Genomic DNA, 26,468 nt, shown 5'->3' on the forward strand with positions numbered 1-26,468 from the left:
GTAGACAGTCCTGTGGAATGGTTAGAGTCTGAAGACATGGCGCCATGCCTGGAGAAAGACGGCTCACTCGGTGTGAATCCAGGTGGGGGAGGTCAAAGTAACATTGCAGGGAGCAGAAAGGGGTTCATAGTGACCTGACAGGGTGTGTGGTGGGGGGGGGGTCATTGGAAGAGCCCCCCATAGTCCGTGGCTGAGACTGTACGTTTACATGCCTCCTGCAGAAGCTCTCCTCCTGATGTGGTGATCACCTCCTCCTAGAGACAGTCAGACAGACAGACATCATCAGAACAAACCCTACAGCAGTGTTACTCACTATTTTTTTGTAAGGCGGCCACTTTGGGTTGAGACAATCATTCAGAGGGCCGCACAGATCTTTAATTTGTTGTACTTTTTCTTCCATTATCATCAATTGAGAGCAAATTCAGAGCAATAGAGCACTTGCAATTGATTTGATGTACAGCACATCACATAGGCTACATCACATGTATAAGACCCATATTAAGGGTTATCTCATTAGTTGGATAAGCGAAAATGTCCCTTCTGCTCCATGACTGAATTCATTCTACATGTATAGTCTGTAGTTGCTATCCTTGTGAGGCAATCCAGGTGTGCATTGGTCAGACTGTTTCTCTGTTTTTGTTTCACAATTTTCCATGTTAAAAATGTTGATTCACATGAATAAGTGCTGACATAAAATGTCACCTTTTGCACACACTGCTTCAGAAGTGGATACTGTGTCTGACACAAGGCTCCAGAAATGGGTAACACCTGATCTTAGTTCACCTTGCAATGTGTCATTTGCCTGCAGCTCCACTATCTCACTGTATTCCAGCACTGTCAGGACAGAGGGCTGTGATGACTGGGGTCAGAGATGACACTGGCACATGAAAGGAGTTCTCAATGATGTTGAAAAACTCCTTGCACTCCATTATATCCTTGAATCTTGACTCAAACTCCTCCAACACACGCACAAATGCATCATAGCTAAAATGTTGCAGTATGTCTGGGTTGGATGTGGTGACTGCTGAGTTTGGGGAAATGAACAAACTGTCTGTCAGGTATGAACAGTGTGGTGATTTTATTTTGAAATGCTGTGACCACATGCAGCATTTTGCCCAGAGTTTTAGCTTTCCCTTGGAGCTGGAGATTCACCGTATATCATCCAGCTCTGCCTCCTCTTTTCAAAACTCTGCCACGAGACAGCCATCTCACCTCATTGTGAAATATCAAGTCACCATATTCTGTCTGGTATTCCTCCAGCAACTCGCAGAATTGCAGGTGATTCAGTACCCTCGCAATAATAATATTCACCACGAGTACGACTTGCTGCATCACATTCTGTAAGTCTCAGTCTTTGAGTTTAGCCACAAGTGCTTCCTGATGAATGATACAATGAAACGTAACAAATTCGGGAACATCCTCTCTCTTTCTCATCAGGCCTATGAGTCCCTTCTCATTCCCTAACATGTTTGGGGCACTGTCAGTGTACACATATGCCCGATTTGACCAGTCAATATTATTATCAGCAACAAATGTAACAAGGGCTTTCAGAATATCCTCTCCTCATGTTTGCCTTGAAGGGGCAGTAAACATAAAAGTTCCTATCCCAACGACTCCTTTTGAGGGAAACGGACCTAAACACATACATCAACGCTTTCGTCAAGCGCAATACTAAAACACAGCGCCACGGATGTCAGTCATCAATGGCTTGCCGATGTCTTTTATGCGTCTTGATTTCCAAGATGGCGTAGCAGTAAGTCGTCCTGTCGTCCTGTCGTGTCGTGTCCCTGTATATTTAGTTTATTTTTAGTTTATTTGTCGTTTTTTTACATAGCTATCCCTTTAAAAACATTTTGCTAAACCTAAGCTTCCAAATACGCTGGATCTTCACAACTAGCTATCTAGCTAAACCGCAACCCCGGATGATTACTCCTGGCTAGCGTTTCCACCCACTTAGCTTGAAGCTAGCCCGGGCTGCGCTACCACCGTAGCATACTCCTGAGCTACAATACCCGGGCCCACGACCGGTCTATCGATGTCACCGCATGAAGAGGAATAAACAGACTCACCCCATCGCGACGTCCCCCAAAGGCTAACTCTCTAGCCCTCGCTATCTCCCTGCTTGCTAATTCGGCCTGCTAACTGCTAGCTTGTCCAGCTCCGGTCCGCTAACTGCTACCTTGTCTAGCCCGGGCCTACAAACTGTTAGCTTGTTAGCACAGGCCTGCTAACCGCCTGAATCGCCGCGTCCCAAACGCCCACCGGACCCATATTTACTTTCTATCTCTTTCGACTTTTAATTTGTTTATACCTTCCGGAAACCTGCCTCACCCAATGTGATACGGAATCGCTATTATTTTTTATTTATTTTTAGAACACACTCAAGAACCTCCAGAAGCTAACCAGCTAACTAGCTACAAGCTATTTAGTCATTGTTAGTTTTTTAAAACCTGGATAACACTCGCCAGTCCAGCTTCCCTGCCCCATCCACCGCTGCCCCCTGGACACTGATCTCTTGGCTACATAGCTGATGCACGCTGGACTGTCCATTAATCACGGTACTCCATTCTGCTTGTTTGTTTTATCTGTTGGCCCCGTTGCCTAGTCTACGCCATTTTACCTGCTGTTGTTGTGCTAGCTGATTAGCTGTTGTCTCTCCTACTGTTTTAGCTAGCTTTCCCAATTCAACACCTGTGATTACTGTATGCCTCGCTGTATGTCTCTCTCAAATGTCAATATGCCTTGTATACTGTTGTTCAGGTTAGTTATCATTGTTTTAGTTCACAATGGAGCCCCTAGTTCCACTCTTCATACCCCTGATAACTCCTTTGTCCCACCTCCCACACATGCGGTGACCTCACCCATTACTACCAGCATGTCCAGAGATACAACCTCTCTCATCATCACCCAGTGCCTGGGCTTACCTCCGCTGTACCCGCACCCCACCATACCCCTGTCTGCGCATTATGCCCTGAATATATTCTACCATGCCCAGAAACCTGCTCCTCTTATTCTCTGTCCCCAACGCTCTAGGCGACCAGTTTTGATAGCCTTTAGCCGCACCCTCATACTACTCCTTCTCTGTTCCGCGGGTGATGTGGAGGTAAACCCAGGCCCTGCATGTCCCCAGGCACCCTCATTTGTTGACTTCTGTGATCGAAAAAGCCTTGGTTTCATGCATGTCAACATCAGAAGCCTCCTCCCTAAGTTTGTCTTACTCACTGCTTTAGCACACTCTGCTAACCCTGATGTCCTTGCTGTGTCTGAATCCTGGCTCAGGAAGGCCACCAAAAATTCGGAGATTTCCATACCCAACTATAACATCTTCCGTCAAGATAGAACTGCCAAAGGGGGAGGAGTTGCAGTTTACTGCAGAGATAGCCTGCAAAGTAATGTCATACTTTCCAGGTCCATACCCAAACAGTTCGAACTACTAATTTTGAAAATTACTCTCTCCAGAAATAAGTCTCTCACGGTTGCCGCCTGCTACCGACCCCCCTCAGCTCCCAGCTGTGCCCTGGACACAATTTGTGAATTGATCGCCCCCCATCTAGCTTCAGAGTTTGTTCTGTTAGGTGACCTAAACTGGGATATGCTTAACACCCCGCCAGTCCTACAATCTAAGCTAGATGCCCTCAATCTCACACAAATCATCAAGGAACCCACCAGGTACAACCCTAACTCTGTAAACAAGGGCACCCTCATAGACGTCATCCTGACCAACTGGCCCTCCAAATACACCTCCGCTGTCTTCAACCAGGATCTCAGCGATCACTGCCTCATTGCCTGTATCCGCTACGGAGCCGCAGTCAAACGACCACCCCTCATCACTGTCAAACGCTCCCTAAAACACTTCTGTGAGCAGGCCTTTCTAATCGACCTGGCCCGGGTATCCTGGAAGGACATTGACCTCATCCCGTCAGTTGAGGATGCCTGGTCATTCTTTAAAAGTAACTTCCTCACCATTTTAGATAAGCATGCTCCGTTCAAAAAATGCAGAACTAAGAACAGATACAGCCCTTGGTTCACCCCAGACCTGACTGCCCTCGACCAGCACAAAAACATCCTGTGGCGGACTGCAATAGCATCGAATAGTCCCCGTGATATGCAACTGTTCAGGGAAGTCCGGAACCAATACACGCAGTCAGTCAGGAAAGCTAAGGCCAGCTTCTTCAGGCAGAAGTTTGCATCCTGTAGCTCCAACTCCAAAAAGTTCTGGGACACCGTGAAGTCCATGGAGAACAAGAGCACCTCCTCCCAGCTGCCCACTGCACTGAGGCTAGGTAACACGGTCACCACTGATAAATCCATGATTATCGAAAACTTCAATAAGCATTTCTCAACGGCCGGCCATGCCTTCCGCCTGGCTACTTCAACCTCGGCCAACAGCTCCGCCCCCCCCGCAGCTCCTCGCCCAAGCCTCTCCAGGTTCTCCTTTAACCAAATCCAGATAGCAGATGTTCTGAAAGAGCTGCAAAACCTGGACCCGTACAAATCAGCTGGGCTTGACAATCTGGACCCTCTATTTCTGAAACTATCTGGCACCATTGTCGCAACCCCTATTACCAGCCTGTTCAACCTCTCTTTCATATCGTCTGAGATCCCCAAGGATTGGAAAGCTGCCGCAGTCATCCCCCTCTTCAAAGGGGGAGACACCCTGGACCCAAACTGTTACAGACCTATATCCATCCTGCCCTGCCTATCTAAGGTCTTCGAAAGCCAAGTCAACAAACAGGTCACTGACCATCTCGAATCCCACCGCACCTTCTCCGCTGTGCAATCTGGTTTCCGAGCCGGTCATGGGTGCACCTCAGCCACACTCAAGGTACTCAACGATATCATAACCGCCATCGATAAAAGACAGTACTGTGCAGCCGTCTTCATCGACCTTGCCAAGGCTTTCGACTCTGTCAATCACCATATTCTTATCGGCAGACTCAGGAGCCTCGGTTTTTCGGATGACTGCCTTGCCTGGTTCACCAATTACTTTGCAGACAGAGTTCAGTGCGTCAAATCGGAGGGCATGCTGTCTGGTCCTCTGGCAGTCTCTATGGGGGTGCCACAGGGTTCAATTCTCGGGCCGACTCTTTTCTCTGTGTATATCAATGATGTTCCTCTTGCTGCGGGCGATTCCCTGATCCACCTCTACGCAGACGACACCATTCTATATACCTTCGGCCCGTCTTTGGACACTGTGCTATCTAACCTCCAAACAAGCTTCAATGCCATACAACACTCCTTCCGTGGCCTCCAACTGCTCTTAAACGCTAGTAAAACCAAATGCATGCTTTTCAACCGGTCGCTGCCTGCACCCGCATGCCCGACTAGCATCACCACCCTGGATGGTTCCGACCTAGAATATGTGGACGTCTATAAGTACCTAGGTGTCTGGCTAGACTGCAAACTCTCCTTCCAGACTCATATCAAACATCTCCAATCGAAAATCAAATCAAGAGTCGGCTTTCTATTCCGCAACAAAGCCTCCTTCACTCACGCCGCCAAGCTTACCCTAGTAAAACTGACTATCCTACCGATCCTCGACTTCGGCGATGTCATCTACAAAATGGCTTCAAACACTCTACTCAGCAAACTGGATGCAGTCTATCACAGTGCCATCCGTTTCGTCACTAAAGCACCTTATACCACCCACCACTGCGACTTGTATGCTCTAGTCAGCTGGCCCTCGCTACATATTCGTCGCCAGACCCACTGGCTCCAGGTCATCTACAAGTCCATGCTAGGTAAAGCTCCACCTTATCTCAGCTCACTGGTCACGATGGCAACACCCATCCGTAGCACGCGCTCCAGCAGGTGTATCTCACTGATCATCCCTAAAGCCAACACCTAATTTGGCCGCCTTTCGTTCCAGCACTCTGCTGCCTGTGACTGGAACGAATTGCAAAAATCGCTGAAGTTGGAGACTTTTATCTCCCTCACCAACTTCAAACATCAGCTATCTGAGCGGCTAACCGATCGCTGCAGCTGTACATAGTCTATTGGTAAATAGCCCACCCTTTCTCACCTACCTCATCCCCATACTGTTTTTATTTATTTACTTTTCTGCTCTTTTGCACACCAATATCTCTACCTGTACATGACCATCTGATCATTCATCACTCCAGTGTTAATCTGCAAAATTGTAATTATTTGCCTACCTCCTCATGCCTTTTGCACACATTGTATATAGACTCCCCCTTTGGTTTCTACTGTGTTATTGACTTGTTAATTGTTTACTCCATGTGTAACTCTTTGTTGTCTGCTCACACTGCTATGCTTTATCTTGGCCAGGTCGCAGTTGCAAATGAGAACTTGTTCTCAACTAGCCTACCTGGTTAAATAAAGGTGAAATAAAATAAAAAGTCATTACATGACTGTCTCATGTCTGCGCTATACATTTTTATCAACAGCTGTTGTTTGTCTGTTGGTGTTTACTGCTTGCATATTACTTATCTACAGTGCTTTCGGAAAGTATTCTGACCCCTTGACTTTTCGTTAATCCATTCTAAAATGGATTAAAAATATATATTCTCATCATTCAAAACACAATACCCCATAATGACAAAGCTAAAAACAGGTTTTTAGACATTTTTGCTAATTTATTAAAAATTAAAAACAGTAATACCTTATTTACATAATTATTCAGACCCTTTGCTATTCGACTTGAAATTGAGCTCAGTTGTATCCTGTTTCCATTGATCATCCTTGAGATTGTGGCAGACCAGGGGGTTGGGTCAAAATGTTTACACAGATCAGACACGGACAGAGTAGGATTAGATCCTGCTCGATGACCTTCCGCAGCATTTGTTTGAGCATTTTATTGAACTGCTCGACAAGCCCCTCCGTCTGCGGGTGGAAGACAGAGGTCCGGATCTGCTTGATCTGCAGGAGAGCACACAAATCTTTCATTAGGCGGGACATGAACTCAGTACCTTGGTCTGTCAGGATCTTGTTTGGGATTCCCACACGGCTAAAGAGGTGGAACAGCTCCAAGGTGATTGCCTTGGATACCTCCGCCTGTAGGGGAATGGCCTCGGGATACCGGGTGGCATAGTCCACTATTACCAGGATGTACTGGTGTCCTCATGCTGTTTTTACCAGGGGTCCCACTATGTCCATGGCGATTCATTCAAAGGGCACCCCGATGATCGGTAGGGGGACCAGTGGGTTTCGGAAGTGTGCCTTTGGGGCAGTCATTTGACACTCCGGGCAGCTGCGACAGTAATCTTCCACGGTCCTCCTCATCCTGGGCCAGTGGAACCGGGCGGCAATCCGTTCCCAGGTGCGCCCCCAACAGGTGGGGGTGGGACAAGAAGAACGGTTCCCACGTACCGGTTCCCACGTTCCCACGTACCGTTGGGGCAGCAACAATACCTCTCGAAGTTCCCCCTGTTGGCGCGACACCTGATACAAAAGGTTATTCTTGATTTGGAAATGGGGGTATCACCAGTCACTCACCCCTGGAACTAGCTGTCCATCCACTGCTATCATTTGGACTGCGGCGGCTTTCAAGTTAGGATCCTCCCACTGGGCCGTGCCGAATTGTCGCCTCAGTTGGCCCCCAAGGGGTATCTTGACTGGCCCCTCGAAATCGAGGAGGGGGAGGCTGGGCTCTTCCTCCCGTGGTTCCCCAGGGGGGTCGGGTTCCAGCCCCCCCTCTGACTCTGGACCCGTAGATACAGGTTGATTAACCGTTTGCTTCAGGGCTGCACAGGTGATGGGTTGTCCTCGCTCTCGTCCTTGGACGGCTCGTACCTTCTTCCTCAGCTCGTGTCCCTACAGGGCCACGAACAGAGGACAATCTCGTCCCACTAGGAGAGGTATCGGCAACTCTGGTACTGCACCCACCATCATCTGGCAGTTCCCTTGTGGCGTCACGATACGTCACGATACGGTTGGATACCGCTTTGTGAACCCAGGAAATGGACATCTCCCTACCATGTTTGGTATCCTGGTCCAGCAGGCTCGTGGTTATGAGGGTAACCATACATCCGGAGTTGTCGTGTCCGTCAACCTTCACTGGGACCATGGGTGCAGTTGATTCGTGGTGTGCCCAACAGGAGGTGACGTAGTTCCCTGCGTGACCCACCTTGCCTCCGTGGCTTGCTGATGGCATCGACTCCTCTCGAGTCGGGTAATTCCAGGCAGTGTGCCCCCGGGCACCACACTCAAAACACCTCCTTTGGTCTCCATCTACCTGGGGTCATCGGTGGCGGGTCGACCCTATCCCAGCCGTCACTCCACGGGTTTGCGGTCCCTTGGCCCTGCTGACTGTCGGTTCAGGGTACACAGCATTGGGGCTGTCCTTCCGACTCCCCGAACGGGTCGCCGACTCGGCCTGGCTCCCACTCAGCTGGGCCTGAGTGTTCTGATGTATCTCCACTGCTTCCAGGAGGCCCTCCAAGGTCTGGGGTGCACCTAGACTCGCTGCCCTCTTCATGTCGTGGGGTAGTGCCCGGAGGAAGCGATCCAGGAACACTTTGTCTAGGATGGAGAGGGTGGATACGTCGGTTAGGCTGGTGACGCGCAGTGGGTCGCTCATCTGGGCTCGGGGGGATGCGTCGGCTATGAACCTCCATTCGTGAGTAGTTGAGCCCGATGGGCCAGGCTGTACCCGTAGCGGCTGAGTATCTCCTGTTTGAGTCCGTTGTAGTTAGCCGCCTGTTCATCGTTCAGGTCCCAATACGCCTTTTGGGCATTCCCAGAGAGGAACGGGGCCAGCAGACTGGTCCACTTCTGCCTTGGCCATCCTTCCCATAGTGCTGTCCATTCAAACGTACAGAGGTAGGTTTTGATGTCGTCATCTTCTGTTAGCTCCTCCTTGTAGCTTCCTGTTTTCCTCATTGAGGTGGACTTTTTGTAGCTGCTGTAGCTGCTGGGCTTGTTGGGCCCGGATGAACTGAGCTATCAACTCGTCCATGCTGATGCTGCAAAAAGGTTAACCCTGATCTGACCACATTATCAGAATGCCCACATTCTCCACCACTTGTGGCAGACCAGGGGGTTGGGTCAAAAGGTTTACACAGATCAGACACGGGCAGAGTAGGATTAGCTCAGTTTCAAAGGTGTTTATTAAAATAAAAGTCCAAAGAAAAGAATAGGTATCCCCCAAGAAACCCTCTCCGGGATACTGTCTTCTGGGCTCCGGGTCTTGCTGTATCCTGTGGGGATCAAAAACTGAACTCCCTCCTGTTACCTCTGGTGCCGTCCCCAACTATACGGGAGTCCTTTCCTCCCCCAGTCGCTCCCCTGTGTGCTGCCCTTCTGGCAGCTTTATGGGACTTGTACAGCTGGTGAGCAATCAGCCCTTGATTACTCACCAAGCCCCAATTAGTCCTGGCGGGAGAGCCCATCGAGACCTGGCATGTCCAGCAGATGGAGACATCGCCTCGTGATGTATACTCCGTCTGTTACCAGGCCTCGACGAGTCTCCCCCTGGTGGCTGACCTGCTGTGCGCCACAAGATGTTTCTACAACATGATTGGAATCCACCTGTGGTAAATTCAATTGATAGGACATGGTTTTGGAAAAGCACACAACTGTCTAATATAAGATCCCACCGTTGACAGTGCATGTCAGAGCAAAAGTCAAGCCATGTGGTCGAAGGAATTGTCTGTGGAGCACCAAGACAGGATTGTGATGAGCCACAGATCTGGAGAAGGGTACCAAAACATGTCTGCAGCATTGAAGGTCCCCAAGAACACAGTGGCCTCCATCATTCTAAAATGGAAGAAGTTTGGAACCACCAAGACTCTTCCTAGAGCTGGCTGGCCAAACTAAGCAATCGGGGGAGAAGGGCCTTTGTCAGGGAGGTAATTGCTGCCAAAGGTGCGTAAACAAAGTACTGACTATGGGGCCTGAATACTTCAGTAATATTTCCGTTTTTAGATTTTTTTGTAAATTTGCAAAAACTGCTAAACCTGTTTTTGCTTTGTTATTATGGGGTATTGTGTGTAGATTGAGAGGGGGAAACAATTTTATCAATTTTAGAATAAGGCTGTAACGTAACAAAATGTGGAAAAGGTCAAGGGGTCTGAATACTTTCCGAATGCACTGTATATAGTAACAGAAAGGTTTAATGTTCCGTTTTTACAGATTCAATGTGATGATCTGTGGTGAATCATATTCAAACTGTTGGTCAGTATGTTCTATCTGATCTGATCAGTATACAGTGACTCCATGTTATACTCTATGTGTGTGTAATGCCAAAGAGACATGCAAATTCCTGAAGACCAACGTGCACCATTTTCACATTAGCATATAACTAATGTCACAGATAAACAGTTCACACATTCAGTTCTGTCAGCCTCCGCATCTGAGAATATGTTTCCATGGTAAGTAAGTCAGTGTTATTGAAGATAACACAGTTCAGCCGTGCTTGTGATTGGTTGCTAAAATAGTTTGATGTGATGTGAAAAGATCACGGATGTATATCATGGAGCATTTGATTAGACTTACTCCCAGATGTTTGCTGGCTGTCACTTTGATGTCACATTTAATCTGATTTCCACATGGAGTCTCTATGCTGACACTGACATTACTGATGTATATAGCATGCTAAGTGTCTGACCCAACCCCTGCAGTTCACTGTGTGAAACCCTGTACATACTGTAAACTGCCTGCCCACCTTGTGGAAGTCGATGAGGTCAGCCAAGGTGGCATGGCGGTTCTGGTCCACACCCAGGAAGCTGTAGTAGTCTCCTGATGCGTCGATCAGGAAGTGTTTGAAGCCGTCGGCCGTGCGATAGGACAGCGTGTATCCCCAGATCCTGTCACTCACCCTCACCAGGAAGGAGCCCTCTGCTGTGTTCATCAGCAGGGTCTCTGACTCCTGTCTGGAAATCAGACCTGGGGAGGGGAGCGGGTCTGAGTGGTTAAATCAGACCTTAGGTCAGGAGGAGGGAGAGTCTGACAGTAGTTAAATTAGATCTGAGGAGGAGGGAGAGTCTGACAGTAGTTAAATCCAAAGCAAAGAGAAGCCCGAGGTCCTTGTACAATATTCTTGAATTTTGCCCTAAATGATTAAAGGAAAAATACACCTGAAACTACACATTCCTATAATCAGGGTTGGGTAGGTTACGGTCTAAATGTAATCCGTTAGTTACTAGTTACCTGTCAATTTTTTAAAATCAGTAACGTAACTTTTGGTTTACCCAAACTCAATAACGTAATCTGATTACATTGTTACTTTTAGATTACTTCCACTTTGAGGCATTAGTAGAAGACAAACATGTATGTTACCAATTAAACGACATCTATTGCAGGATAAATCAATGTTGAACTTTACATAGCTGGCCATATATGGATGTTAAATTTACTTTATGGCTTGGTAATGTAGGCTTCTTTCAACCCATCGCTTTCTACTACATATAATACGATTAAATTAGCCAAATTGTTTACTTGAGCATAAACCTAAAACTAAGGACTTATTAGCCAGCCCTATACTGTTTATGATTTTGTTGTCATAGACTTATTGGGCTCATTGATTCATTGATTTCTCAAGTTAGGAATATTGCAAATATATGATCAATGGCTCATTCGAGACAAGACCTCCCACGTTATGACATCAGACAGTATTGAAATCTGACCTGTATGATAGATGTTTTCACAATCTAAAAGTAATCTTCCTATTAACTTCCCGTGTAGTGAGAGCAACTTTTCACAATGCCACGTCATACCGGCTGTATGTCTGCCTGCGTAAATGGAAAGAGTTCAGATACACATGAAAACATAGTTGACCCCGGGAATCGAAAGAACCTTGCTCGGAGATGCAGAAATACTAACCTTTTAAAATGCGTGAATATTTCCTTTTAATGTCTTGTAACGTTGTTACTGACAAAAGTAATCTCAGTGACAGAGAGATGATGACAGTTGCCTGAATGCATGATTTGGGAAAACGGTATTAAACTGGCATCTTTTCAATATAAAGAGTGGGTTTGGGTGTGCTCACATTGTTTAGATGCCTGATACCCTGTCTCTGCATGATAGCATGAAGTGCATGTTGCACCCCTCTTTCCAGTGGAGTGTGCCACTCATAGGCCCATTCATCTGGGCTTTTGTCACTTAACCAGGAGCTACACACTGTGACCTATTATGGAGAGAGTTAGGGCTCAGGGCCACTTGCCAGTAATTAGTCTAGGGTGGCCTATTTATTATTGAAGAGCCTCATCCCTCCAGCCACACACCCTAGCATGCACGAACATACTAAAACTTCCCTTCAATGCTCAATTCCTGAGAATACTTTTTAGTTAGATAGTTTGCATGTGGCAGTGGTAGTGAAGAAAAGTAGATTGGTGCAAGAGGGGAAGCTTGGAGGGATCCACGATTGATCAAGATAACAACTCAGCACTGACCGTGGAACCAGGGGGCGATGGTGGTGCTGTTGCGCTCATAGCCAGCCTGTTTGGGCGTCTGCTCTTCTTTGAACCACAGCAAAACACACTCTCTGGAGCTGGGCCGGGGGGCTCTCACCCAGGCAGGACTGGAGAAGACAGAGAGAAAAAAGAGAAGGGAAGCAAGACATAAACACATCATATACCATAATAAGCATTTAAGACATATTATAGCACAGATTGCCCTCAGCTTTTTAATGCTGCCATGATAAAGCCAAGTCAACAAACAGATTACCGACCATTTTGAATCTCACCATACCTTCTCTGCTATGCAATCTGGTTTCAGAGCTGGTCATGGGTGCACCTCAGCCACGCTCAAGGTCCTAAACGATATCTTAACCGCCATCGATAAGAAACATTACTGTGCAGCCGTATTCATTGATCTGGCCAAGGCTTTCGACTCTGTCAATCACCACATCCTCATCGGCAGACTCGACAGCCTTGGTTTCTCAAATGATTGCCTCGCCTGGTTCACCAACTACTTCTCTGATAGAGTTCAGTGTGTCAAATCGGAGGGTCTGCTGTCCGGACCTCTGGCAGTCTCTATGGGGGTGCCACAGGGTTCAATTCTTGGACCGACTCTCTTCTCTGTATACATCAATGAGGTCGCTCTTGCTGCTGGTGAGTCCCTGATCCACCTCTACGCAGACGACACCATTCTGTATACTTCCGGCCCTTCTTTGGACACTGTGTTAACAACCCTCCAGGCAAGCTTCAATGCCATACAACTCTCCTTCCGTGGCCTCCAATTGCTCTTAAATACAAGTAAAACTAAATGCATGCTCTTCAACCGATCGCTACCTGCACCTACCCGCCTGTCCAACATCACTACTCTGGACGGCTCTGACTTAGAATACGTGGACAACTACAAATACTTAGGTGTCTGGTTAGACTGTAAACTCTCCTTCCAGACCCATATCAAACATCTCCAATCCAAAGTTAAATCTAGAATTGGCTTCCTATTTCGCAACAAAGCATCCTTCACTCATGCTGCCAAACATACCCTTGTAAAACTGACCATCCTACCAATCCTCGACTTTGGCGATGTCATTTACAAAATAGCCTCCAATACCCTACTCAACAAATTGGATGCAGTCTATCACAGTGCAATCCGTTTTATCACCAAAGCCCCATATACTACCCACCATTGTGACCTGTACGCTCTCGTTGGCTGGCCCTCGCTTCATACTCGTCGCCAAACCCACTGGCTCCATGTCATCTACAAGACCCTGCTTAGGTAAAGTCCCCCCTTATCTCAGCTCGCTGATCACCATGGCATCTCCCACCTGTAGCACACGCTCCAGCAGGTATATCTCTCTAGTCACCCCCAAAACCAATTCTTTCTTTGGCCGCCTCTCCTTCCAGTTCTCTGCTGCCAATGACTGGAACGAACTACAAAAATCTCTGAAACTAGAAACACTTATCTCCCTCACTAGCTTTAAGCACCAACTGTCAGAGCAGCTCACAGATTACTGCACCTGTACATAGCCCACCTATAATTTAGCCCAAACAACTACCTCTTTCCCAACTGTATTTAATTTTAATTTATTTATTTATTTAGCTCCTTTGCACCCCATTATTTTTATTTCTACTTTGCACATTCTTCCATTGCAAAACTACCATTCCAGTGTTTTACTTGCTATATTGTATTTACTTTGCCATCATGGCCTTTTTTGCCTTTACCTCCCTTCTCACCACATTTGCTCACATTGTATATAGACTTGTTTATACTGTATTATTGACTGTATGTTTGTTTTACTCCATGTGTAACTCTGTGTCGTTTTATCTGTCGAACTGCTTTGCTTTATCTTGGCCAGGTCGCAATTGTAAATGAGAACTTGTTCTCAACTTGCCTACCTGGTTAAATAAAGGTAAAATAAATAAATAAATAAAAAAGGTGCATAATGCTTTAGATGAGTTCCAGGCACAAAAAAGCATGGCGGGCCTATCGGGTCTGCTTCTGTGTATCACTCAATATACAGTATTCCATATACATTTGTTCTACTTTAACACTCTATGCATCTGATCTGTATATTGATTGGTTCTGGCATGCTATATCTATCCCTATACATATTCATGAGTAGTAGGCGTGGTGTATTCGCTGTGGTATATTGGCCATACACCACAAACCCCCAAGGTGCCTTATTGCTATTATAAACTGGTTATCAACGTAATTAGAGCAGCCAATCAGCATTCAGGGCTCAAACAACCCAGTTTATAACTATCCTTATATGCATTCATGAGTAGTAGGCTAGCTCTATATCTGTACCTGTCCATCAGTGGCTGTGTAACAATGGTGCTGTGCCTTTGGCTCTGTCTACGGCGGTACAGTGGAGGAGTAGCAGGCTGGAGGCCGGGGCGGTGGGTGGTGGAAGAGGAGGACTCTAGCACGTTGCTGTATCTTCTGAAGGGGGCTGCTGTTGGTCCGTTCCCCACCACTGGGCCCTGCTGGAACAGCCCACTGAGCCCTGCCACACGGCCCTTCTCTATAGCTCGCAGGGACTGGCGCTTGTACTCATCCCGTGCCCGCCTTGCTTTTCTCTGCATCTCCTGGTCAGCCATCTTAGAGCGCCGCACTGGAAGGGGCGAAATGGAGGAGAGAGAGGATTTGAAAAGGAAGTGACTTTGCATTGGACTTTCATTCTCAGATGTGTCCTGTAGTTCCACGAGAGAGCTTAACTGTACAAGTTTGAGAATAAACAACAGAAGTTTTGGGGTTGATATTTAGGGAGGGACAGGGGAATACAAGAGGATGATGTAAAAGGAGTAAAAATGAGGGGTGTAGAATCGAAGGAGGTGATCACTGGAAAGGAAAACGGTTGTAGACAGAAAAGGCAGGGAAGACTTGACTTACGTTGCTCCTCCCATTCCTTGTCATCCTTCTCACTCCTTCTCTGTTCCTGCTCTAGGGAGATATACAGCTCCCTCGCTCTCTTCTCCTCTGCACGTTTTATCTCCTCCTCACCTTGCTGTCTCTCCTCCTCCTCTCGTTTCTGTCGGAGAAGAAATGTGTGAGGAATGGAAAACAAAAGACTGGCAGGCATACAAACCACACATCCACGTAGGTACACACACCCACACACACACACACCAGACATCCACGTACGTACACACACACACACACACACACACACACACACACACACACACACACACACACACACACACACACACACATCCACGTACGTACGCACACCCACACACACACATCCACGTACGTACGCACACCCACACACACACACACACACACACACACACACACACACACACACACACCCCAGACATCCACATACGTACGCACACACACACACACACCACACATCCACGTACGTACACACACACCCACACACACACACACTGCAGAGTTATTTGCATATAATTTTGTAATTAGACACATCAGTAATAATTGTCCTGAGCCCACTTACAGTAAGACAAAGTTAATCGTAAGAACCTTCGTAGGAGAATTGTTAAATCTGTAAGCTGTTTCCCAAAACCATCATTACTAAAGTTGCACTTGAAAACACTCGTTATTTACCGACTGCCTCAGACCACTCTTACACCAGTAGGTGAGTCGTTAGGTCGAACCAAGTTGACTACAAATAGAAAGTTGCCAATGTCTTTGCAATTGTTACAAATAAGCGAATGAATAAATTATGCTTCAAATGAACACTGAGATGACTTAAACAAAAGTTAAATACAGCGGGCTACATAGTCCATATTTCAATCATATTGAGTTCTATTTAGCTAAGTGTAGGCTACAATCCATTTCATGGTATGTAACAAAATGTGCGGAATTATGGGCCAAATCTAAGATTTTGTACATTAAGCCTATTGTAAGGTAGGCTAAGAAACCTATTATAAGGTAGGCTGAGCATTAGCACAAGCCGCCTCAATATTTTCACGTTTTAATGTCACGTGCACAACTACAGTATAATGCCTTTCTTGCTAGCTCAAAACCCAAGAATGCACTAATCAATATCAATGTAGCTCTAAAAATAACATAAGGTAGAACAAAAACACAAAACAAATAGAAATAAGAAATAAGAACATGAGCAAGTAAGAAGCTATGTACAGGGTCAGTTCAAATACCGTATTAACAATGTGCAGGGATACTGGAGTGATAGAGGTGTATATATATAAGGGTAAGGTAACTAGGCATCCGGATATATGATAAAAAGAGTAATAGCAGCGTAAATTATGATTATATGTGAGTTTGTGTGTGAAGGACAAACCTAGCTTGTGGCAAAACTGAATGACTTCAACCGAAATGTGTCATTCGCATTTAACCCAACTCCTCAATCAGAGAGCTGCAGGGGGCTGCTGCCTTAATCGACATCCACATCATCGGCGCCCGGGGAGCAGTTGGTGTTAACTGCCTTGCTCAAGGGCAAAACAACAGATTTTTCCACCTTGCCGGCTCGGTGATTCGAGTTACTGGCTCAACGGTTACTGGCCCAACACTCTTAACCGCTAAGCTACCGACCGCCCCCGTAGAGTAGAGTCAGAATAAACGTGTGTGCATGTTATATGTGTGTTGGATGAGTGCAGTGTAGAGCCCTGTGAGTGTGCAAAGAGACAGTCATTTTTTTCATCTCAGATAGTCTGTTAGCTGTTTAGCTGTCTTATGGCTCAGGGATAGAGCGGTGCTGTTGTCATACCAAGAAGTGATGCAGCCAGTCAAGATGCTCTCAATGGTGCAGCTGTAGAACCTTTTGAGGATTTGAGGGTCCATGCCAAAACTTTTCAACCTCCTGAGGGGGAAGAGGCACTGTCGTGCCTTCTTCACGACTGTGCGCATGTGAGTAGACCATTTTAAGTCCTTATTGATTTGGGGACGAATAACCTGAAACTCTCAACCCGCTCCACCGCAGCCCTGTTGATGTGGATGGGAGCATGCTCGCCCTCCCGTTTCCTGTATTCCATTATCAGCTTGGTCTTACTGACGTTGAGGGAGGTTGTTGTACTGGCAACGCACTGCCAGGTCACTGACCTCCTCCCTGTAGGCTGGCTCAGTGTCGCCAGTGATCAGGTCTACCACCGTCATGTCACTAGCTATCTTGATGATGGTGTTGGAGTCGTGCGCGGTCATGCAGTTGTGGTGATCAGGGAGTACAGGAGGGGACCAAGCACACACCCCTGTGTTGAGGATCAGTGTGACAGAGGTGATGTTGCCTACCTTCACCACCTGGTGGCGGCCTATCAGGAAGTCCAGGATCCAGTTGCATAGGGAGGTGTTCAGTCCCAGGGTCCTAATTTTGGTGATGAGCTTGGAGGAGACAATGGTGTTAAACAGCATTCTCACATAGGTATTCCTCTTATTGGTGGGTGAGGACATTGTGGAGTGCAATTGAGATTGCGTCATCTATGGATCTTTTGGAGCGGTATGCAAATTGGAGTGCGTGTCTGGGATGATGAAGTTGATTTGTGCCATAATTAGCCTTTCAAAGCATTTCATAATTACAGATGTGAGTGCCACAGGGTGGTAGTCATTTTAAAATGAGGGGATTAAAGACTGGGACAAGGAGAGGTTGAAAATTACTGTGAATATTTCTGCCAGCTGATCTGCACATGCTCTGAGAACCTGCCCTGGAATACTGTCCGGCCCGCGGCCTTGCGAGATCACCCAGTCCTCTGGGTTGGTGGGGGCCCTCATACACGGTACGGTGTTGTTATTGTAGAAGCGTGCATAAAATGCATTGGGTTCGTCTGGAAGAGAGGCATCATTGGGCAGATCACGGCTGGGTCTTCCTGTGTAGTATGATCCCACCTTATTCCTACATAGTCCTTGTAGCGGGACTTCTTAAACATGTTCCTGTCCTTGGCTGTAGCCTCATGGTTGTATGCAAGACCCTGTATGCAGTAGCCCTGTCCTCTAGTTTAGCGCCAACCTCTGTTAATCCAGGGCTTTTGATTGGGGAAGCAGCGAACCTTCACTGTGGGGACAACGTCACGGATGCATTTCCTTACGAAGTCGCTGACGGAGGCGGTTAGCTCGTCGACGTTATCAGCAGAGTCTCGGGACATATTCCAATCAGCAAATGTGTCCTGTAGCATAATCTCTGATTCTGATATTTACAGCCATAAAGATAATAATGTATCTACAGGAGATGATCCGTCTTCACTTTTGTATTAATGAAACCGGACCCTTATTTACACAATAAGAATCTAGTCTTGCTAACACCAACCTCTCTACGTCCTTAACGTCGCGCATTAGCCAGGCTAATAGTAATGCACTAAAATCACAGATGGTGCACATGTTACACATCATAAAATACACTACATGAGCAACAATACGTGTACACCTGCTCGTCGAACATTTCATTCCAAAATTATTGGCATTATTATGGAGTGTGCACGCCTTCGCTGTTTTAACAGCCTCCACTCTTCGTGGAAGGCTTTCCACTAGATGTTGGAATAATGCTGTGGGGACTTGCTTCCATTCAGCCACAAGAGCATTAGTGAGATCGGGCACTGATGTTGGGTGATTAGGCCTGGCTCCAGTCAGCGTTCCAATTCATCCCACAAGTGTTCGATGGGGTTGAGGTCAATTCTCTGTGCAGGCCAGTCAAATTCTTCCACACCGATCTCGACAAATCATTTCTGTATGGACCTTGATTTGTACACTGGGGCATTGTCATGCTGAAACAGGAAAGGGCCTTCCCCAAACTGTTGCCACAAAGTTGGAAGCACAGAATTGTCTAGAATGTCATTGTATTTTGTCATGTTAATATTAAGATCTCCCTTCACTGGAACTAAGGGGCCAAGCCCAAACCATGAAAAACAGCCCCAGACCATTATTCCTCCTCCACCTAACTTTACAGTTAGCACTATAAATTGGGGAAGGTCGTATTCTTCTGGCATCCGCCAAACCCACATTCCTCCGACGGACTGCCAGATGGTGAAACATGAGTCATCACCCCAGAGAATGTGTTTCCGACGCTCCAGAGTCCGATGACGGCGAGCTTTACACCACTCCAGCCGACGCTTGGTATTGTGCATGATCTTAGGCTTGTGTGAGGCTGCTCGGTTATGGAAACCCATTTCATGAAGCTCCTGACGAACAGTTCTCGAGGTGACGTTGCTTCCAGAGGCAGTTTGGAACTTGGTAGTGAGTGTTGCAACCGAGGACAGACGATTTTTTACACGCAACGCACTTAAGCACCTGGCAGTCCTGTTCCGTGAGCTTGATTTGTGTGGCCTACCACTTTGCGGCTGAGCTGCTGTTGCTCCTAGATGTTTCAACTTCACAATAAGCGCACCTACGGTTGATCGGGGCATCTCTAGCAGGGCAGAAATTTGATGAACTGACTTTTTAGAAAGGTGACATTATATGATGGTGCCACGTTGAAAATCACTGAGCTCTTCTACTGCCAATGTTTGTCTATGGAGATTGCATGACTGTGTGCTTGATTTTATACACTTGTCAACAATAGGACTAGGAAATGCTGGAAATAGCTGAATCCACATTTGAAGGGGTGTCCACATACTTGTGTATATATAGTGTATGCTGAGGCAAACAATCTGTAACCTACAATTAGCAAAATAGAACTCAATTGACTGAATAAGAAATTGATTTCAATATTATTTAAATATATAAATGCCTATGTAAATAGTAATAATATTTTAGTCATCTAGGTTTTCATTTGAAGCATATTTTTAAACCACGTTTGTTTGTAAAAATTACAAAGACATTGGCAACTTTGTTTTGAAGTTATCTGCAGTCACAGAGAAACCAATAAGCATCTTGATTCTATGTTAAGCACAGATCGTTTGTGTGTAAAGTGATGCAGAAGGGCAAAAAACACCTAACAATGCTTTTTTACGAGTGGTCTGAGGCAGTCGGTAATAACAAGCGTTTTCAAGTGCAACTTTAGTAACGATGGAGTCTGAGATGAAACGATGCTCATACAAAGGTTCTTATGATGATCTTGGCCATTAAGATGCTTTTGGGAAATCGGGCCCAGTATGATATTCCATACATAAGCATTCAGCTCATCATCTGTACTGATGTGGTAATAATTTACTGAATAATTTATTCCCAGGGACAAACACATGGCATTGTGGTAATTTGAACCACTTTAAGCCTTGTAATTAGTTGCATGGAGTAATTGCCATTGAATTCTGGAGTGAAAACAGGCAGCTTTTGACCGGGACCATTGTTAGCTGTTGTGTTTTGTTCTAGCTAAAAGGATTTTTCCCCCTGCTGGAGAGTGGTGATGTGTCTGACAGTTGTGATGCGGAGATAATTGGTGTTTGATACCTTGGAAAGAACATACAGTGTATAGAACCCCAGTGAACATATTCATAGTTTCAGACCACACAGGGTTCTGCTTCAATACCACGATTGGGTTTCTCAAAGAGGTCAAAGGCTACTCTGCTGTGAATGTAACCAACAGGGGTTCAAACCAGGGTTTTCAGCACAATGAACCCATCAAACAGGATAGTTAAATGGTATTTTTAGACATTGTAATGGAAGCCAGGGTTCTGAATTGAAAACTGAATTGGTGGAAGACTAATGACCTAACTCTGCTATACATAGTCTAGTGATACGACTTTAGCGTCTTCTATATTTTATATTTTAGTCCCAGAGGTTCAGACAGGAAAATGTTTAATGACTCAGCACTTTCCTTCAGGCGAGCTCAACAGAGGACAATGATAAACAAGCTCTTTAATATTTCACGAGTTTCTTAAGAAGGTCTCAGTCGTCCGGGTTCTACATCACCCAGGACTGCTGATGCTCCAACAGGGCCCTATGGGACAGCAGTGATCGAATGTGCAGATGTGGTGCTGCCGTCCCCCCACAGATTCCCCCTTATTTCCTCTTCTTCTTTGAAGGTATAAAGATGATTCAATTTGATAAATACCAAACCCTTTTCCATGATCAATCCTCATATACATATACGGTATCTCTACACCCACCCACGCACACAGGGTTGTTCTGTGCAGTGCACTCCCTGGAAAATACTTCACCCCTGCCCTACAGATCCCTCTAATAAGGCTGATTCTCCCTCTGCTAGTGTGCTTCCCAGATTGAGTATCGATCGTCCGATCCCCCTCTCTCATATTTCTCCCTCTACTGTAGAGCAGGGACTGTGGGGATGTCCTCTCTCTCTAACAGCAGTGTGGCATTGCACCATGCAACTTAAAGGCTGAAATATTTAATGGGACTGTTCTGGCAAGGTAGTCCAGCAAAAAGAATGTATGCCCTGAAGGCGGGCATCAACACAATCCCTGTAGATCACATTGATCACTTGGATTGTATGGGAAAAGTAATCCGACTCGCATTTCCAAATTGCAACCAAAGATCCCCATCACTCACATACAATCAGACACACACACACACACACACACACACACACACACACACACACACACACACACACACACACACACACACACACACACACACACACACACACACACACACACACACACACACACACACACACACACACACACGTTGCCTTTGCCCTACCTTGAGAGACTCCTGGATGTGTTCCTCTTCCTGCTTGGCAGCCTTCCTGTCCTCCGTTTCTTCTTTCCACTTCCCTGCCACAAAACGGGCCTTCTCCTTCGCCATAGCATCCCGGAACTTCTCCTCGATCTCAGCCTCTTTGGTTCGCCTGAGCAAGAGGGTTGTTGAAAAACACTTTGTTGTGAAAGGAAGGGGTGAGAAACCTACCTAAAGCCCAATTTGACATGGGTTGCATCAAAGATGTCTTTGGAGAGTTTAAATCTAGCTCTGGCACTATAACACACAAATCTCCCTATCTACCCATCTCATCCCTCATACAGTATAATCTCTCTGACACATTTTCCCTTGCTTCAATAACATTTACCATTTACAATGGTTTATCCTTCCCCACTCACCAGAGCTCCTTGGCCTCCTGCTGAGCCTGCCGTCTGGCTTTCTCCCCCATCAGCTCCTTGATGATGTCCTCATAAGGCTTATCCCCAGGAGAGTCGCCCATCACCCACACCCACACATCCCCATCGCAGCCCTGCAGCCACTGGATACTTCTGCTGCCTGAGCGGGCACAGTGGGGATAGCATGTTAGCATCACCTTTGACTGTCTGTGTCTGTGACTAATAAAACCATTCCAAACACAACATCTACAGTCTCCATTTTATTTAGCGAAACTTACCAGTAACAATACAAAACATCCCTATTAAAAGAATCATGTAGACACCGTTAAAAGCATTTCTAAATCTACACTCCGCTTGTCAAAAAAGACTAAGTAGAGTACACCCAGACTCACCCTTCTTTCCCTGGTCCTGGTCCTGGTTCTCCTGGTTCTCTTGGTTCTCCCTCTCATCCCAGCGCCTCACCTGCTCCTGGCGGATCTTATAGAATAGGATATGCTTCTGCTCCTCGTTGAGCTCCGCCAGCAGGTCCGGATCGATGTACATGTCCCTCAAAATCTGCTGCATCATCTTGGCAACACAAAGCTTCCAAACACCCAAGAGATCTGTTAACCAAGGTGGGGTTAGGTGAGTGTTAGGGGGCCATGAACCCCTTTTATCAGTTCACTTCATATTGAAGACAAGTGTCATTCCCTCCATCTATGTGTTCATACAGTCCTCAGAGACTCTACTGGGCTGTAGAGTTCAGATCCTTGTTCCTTTTCCCTGTTCTCTCACCATCATACTGGATCCAGCATCAGAACAAAACGCAGGTGCCATCTTCCTTCCCTCTGCTCCATGTGCTTTGAAGCGAGGGGTTTAAACCTGATCTCTGGTGCGTGTGTGTGTGTGTGTGTGTGTGTGTGTGTGTAAGCACAGATCCCTTTACCTGATGTGCAACATGATAGTCTTTAGTGCAGGAGTGGGAAAGAATGAAACTCATGCCCATCTTCCATATACAGCCCATGGAAATGTTTCACATTAGTGTTGTTTTCTTTCTACCCTTCCTGCTATCTTATCATTCATTTATTCAGAGCTAAACAACAGGTAATTCAGTGTTATAATGAAATTATATAAACCGCCTAAAATCCAGTCAAATACCTGATTCATGGAAGTCATTATTCCATCCATGTCCACTGTAATGCGCCTTTTAGATTTACAACAATCTCTTATAATGGGACTTAGTTCCATCATCTCTTCTCCCTCCCACCAGCTAAATGAACCATCCACAGTACAGTAAATAGGGCATACATAAAGTTTACCTCTCCCCTAGCTCGGTTCTGTTGCACAGTGATGTCATTGGGAGAATGACTTCCTCTACCATTCCCTGTGCTGTTGTTTGTCTGCCTACCTGTCCCACTCACACATAAAGTGAATAGGGACCTGTTCAGGGGAGGACAGGTTGGTTTTACCTTCACAGGCCAACACTGAAAATGGATACTACAGCAAACACCAGGTGGCCATGGCTGTCAGCTGTGTGCGTGTCTGTCTGTCTGTCTCTCTGTTTCTCTGTCTGTCTGTCGTCTACCTCTCTCTCTCTTGCTCTCTTTATCAACATCTCTCTTTCTCTCTCTCCTGCTCTCTTTATCAACCTCTCTCTCTGTCTCTCTCTCTCTCTCTCTCTCTCTCTCTCTGTCTCTCTCTCTCTCTCTCTCTCCTTCTCTCTCTGTCTCTCTCTCTCTCTCTCTCTCTCTCTCTCCTGCTCTCTTTATCAACATCTCTCTTTCTCTCTCTCCTGCTTTCTTTATCAACATCTCTCTTTCTCTCTTTATCAACATCTCTCTTTCTCTCTCTCCCTGCTCTCTTTATCAACCTCTCTCTCTCTCTCTCTCTCTCTCTCTCTCTCTCTCTCTCTCTCTCTCTCTTCTCTCTCTCTCTCTCTCCTGCTCTCTTTATCAACATCTCTCTTTCTCTCTCTCCTGCTCTCTTTATCAACATCTCTCTTTCTCTCTTTATCAACCTCTCTCTCTCTCTCTCTCCTGCTCTCTTTATCAACATCTCTCTTTCTCTCTCTCCTGCTCTCTTTATCAACATCTCTCTTTCTCTCTTTATCAACATCTCTCTTTCTCTCTTTATCAACCTCTCTCTCTCTCTCTCTCTCTCTCTCTCCTGCTCTCTTTATCAACATCTCTCTTTCTCTCTCTCCTGCTCTCTTTATCAACATCTCTCTTTCTCTCTTTATCAACCTCTCTCTTTCTCTCTCTCCTCCTCTCTTTATCAACATCTCTCTTTCTCTCTCTCCTGCTCTCTTATCAACATCTCTCTTTCTCTCTTTATCAACACCTCTCTTTCTCTCTCTCCTCCTCTCTTTATCAACCTCTCTCTTTCTCTCTCTCCTGCTCTCTTTATCACCTCTCTCTTTCCTCTCTTTATCAACCTCTCTCTTTCTTCCTTTATCAACATCTCTCTTTCTCTCTTTATCAACCTCTCTCTCTCTCTCTCTCTCTCTCTCTCTCCTCTCTCTCTCTCCTGCTCTCTTTATCAACATCTCTCTTTCTCTCTCTCCTGCTCTCTTTATCAACATCTCTCTTTCTCTCTTTATCAACCTCTCTCTTTCTCTCTCTCCTTGCTCTCTTTATCAACACCTCTCTTTCTCTCTCTCCTCCTCTCTTTATCAACCACTCTCTTTCTCTCTCTCCTGCTCTCTTTATCAACCTCTCTCTTTCTCTCTTTATCAACCTCTCTCTTTCTCTCTCTCTCTGTCTCTCTCTCTGTCTCTCTCTTTCTCTCTCTCCTGCTCTCTTTATCACCATCTCTCTTTCTCTCTCTCTCTGTCTCTTCTCTCTCTCTCTCTCTGTCTCTCTCTTTCTCGCTTCTCCTCCTCTCTTTATCACACATCTCTCTTTCTCTCTCTCCTGCTCTCTTTATCAACATCTCTCTTTCTCTCTTTATCAAACCTCTCTCTTTCTCTCTCTCCTCCTCTCTTTATCAACATCTCTCTTTCTCTCTCTCCTGCTCTCTTTATCAACATCTCTCTTTCTCTCTTTATCAACACCTCTCTTTCTCTCTCTCCTCCTCTCTTTATCAACCTCTCTCTTTCTCTCTCTCCTGCTCTCTTTATCAACCTCTCTCTTTTCTCTCTTTATCAACCTCTCTCTTTCTCTCTTTATCAACATCTCTCTTTCTCTCTTTATCAACCTCTCTCTCTCTCTCTCTCTCTCTCTCTCTCTCTCTCTCTCTCTCTCCTGCTCTCTTTATCAACATCTCTCTTTCTCTCTCTCCTGCTCTCTTTATCAACATCTCTCTTTCTCTCTTTATCAACCTCTCTCTTTCTCTCTCTCCTGCTCTCTTTATCAACACCTCTCTTTCTCTCTCTCCTCCTCTCTTTATCAACCACTCTCTTTCTCTCTCTCCTGCTCTCTTTATCAACCTCTCTCTTTCTCTCTTATCAACCTTCTCTTTCTCTCTCTCTCTGTCTCTCTCTCTGTCTCTCTCTTTCTCTCTCTCCTGCTCTCTTTATCACCATCTCTCTTCTCTCTCTCTCTGTCTCTCTCTCTCTCTCTCTCTGTCTCTCTCTTTCTCTCTCTCCTCCTCTCTTATCAACATCTCTCTTTCTCTCTCTCCTCTGTCTCTCTCTTTCTCTCTCTCTCTCTCTCTCTCTCTCTCTCTCTCTCTCTCTCTCTCTCTCTCTCTCTCTCTCTCTCTCTCTCTCTGTCTCTGTCTCTGTCTCTGTCTCTGTCTCTCTCTCTCTGTCTCTCTCTCTCTCTCCTGCTCTCTTTATCAACATCTCTCTTTCTCTCTTTATCAACCTCTCTCTCTCTCTCTTTCTCTCTTTATCAACCTCTCTCTCTCTCTCTCTCTCCTGCTCTCTTTATCAACACCTCTCTTTCTCTCTCTCCTGCTCTCTTTATCAACCTCTCTCTTTCTCTCTATCAAACTCTCTCTTTCTCTCTCTCCTGCTCTCTTTATCAACCTCTCTCTTTCTCTCTCTCCTGCTCTCTTTATCAACACCTATCTTTCTCTCTCTCCTGCTCTCTTTATCAACCTCTCTCTTTCTCTCTCTCCTGCTCTCTTTATCAACACCTCTCTTTCTCTCTCTCCTGCTCTCTTTATCAACCTCTCTCTCTCTTTCTCTCTCTCCTCCTCTCTTTATCAACCTCTCTCTTTCTCTCTCTCCTGCTCTCTTTATCAACACCTCTCTTTCTCTCTCTCCTGCTCTCTTTATCAACCTCTCTC

General features: G+C 46.0%; 1 protein-coding gene across 1 annotated transcript; it reads right to left on the bottom strand.

Moving 5' to 3' along the window:
• Nucleotides 1-8,562: 8,562 nt before the first annotated feature.
• On the bottom strand, nucleotides 8,563-22,832 carry sh2d4ba (SH2 domain containing 4Ba). Its single transcript, XM_031821863.1, has 8 exons — nucleotides 22,625-22,832; nucleotides 22,260-22,416; nucleotides 21,865-22,012; nucleotides 15,244-15,382; nucleotides 14,659-14,965; nucleotides 12,351-12,478; nucleotides 10,625-10,845; nucleotides 8,563-8,877 (listed from the first exon to the last, which is right to left on the bottom strand). The coding sequence occupies exons 1-8, from the start codon at nucleotides 22,821-22,823 to the stop codon at nucleotides 8,563-8,565; spliced, it is 1,614 nt and encodes a 537-aa protein (XP_031677723.1). The 5' UTR covers nucleotides 22,824-22,832.
• Nucleotides 22,833-26,468: the final 3,636 nt, after the last annotated feature.

Source organism: Oncorhynchus kisutch, linkage group LG4 (genome assembly GCF_002021735.2).
Source record: "Oncorhynchus kisutch isolate 150728-3 linkage group LG4, Okis_V2, whole genome shotgun sequence".
Taxonomy (NCBI): domain Eukaryota; kingdom Metazoa; phylum Chordata; class Actinopteri; order Salmoniformes; family Salmonidae; genus Oncorhynchus; species Oncorhynchus kisutch.

Excerpts from the sequence above, each read along its gene's own strand:
- sh2d4ba (XM_031821863.1), bottom strand. The coding sequence starts at position 22,823 with ATGATGCAGCAGATTTTGAGGGACATGTACATCGATCCGGACCTGCTG. Across the intron at positions 14,966-15,243 it reads CAAGGAATGGGAGGAGCAAC|TGCGGCGCTCTAAGATGGCT; the intron begins GTAAGTCAAGTC and ends CGCCCCTTCCAG. Across the intron at positions 8,878-10,624 it reads ACCTCATCGACTTCCACAAG|CCCAGCAGCTACAGCAGCTA; the intron begins GTGGGCAGGCAG and ends GGGCCCAACAAG.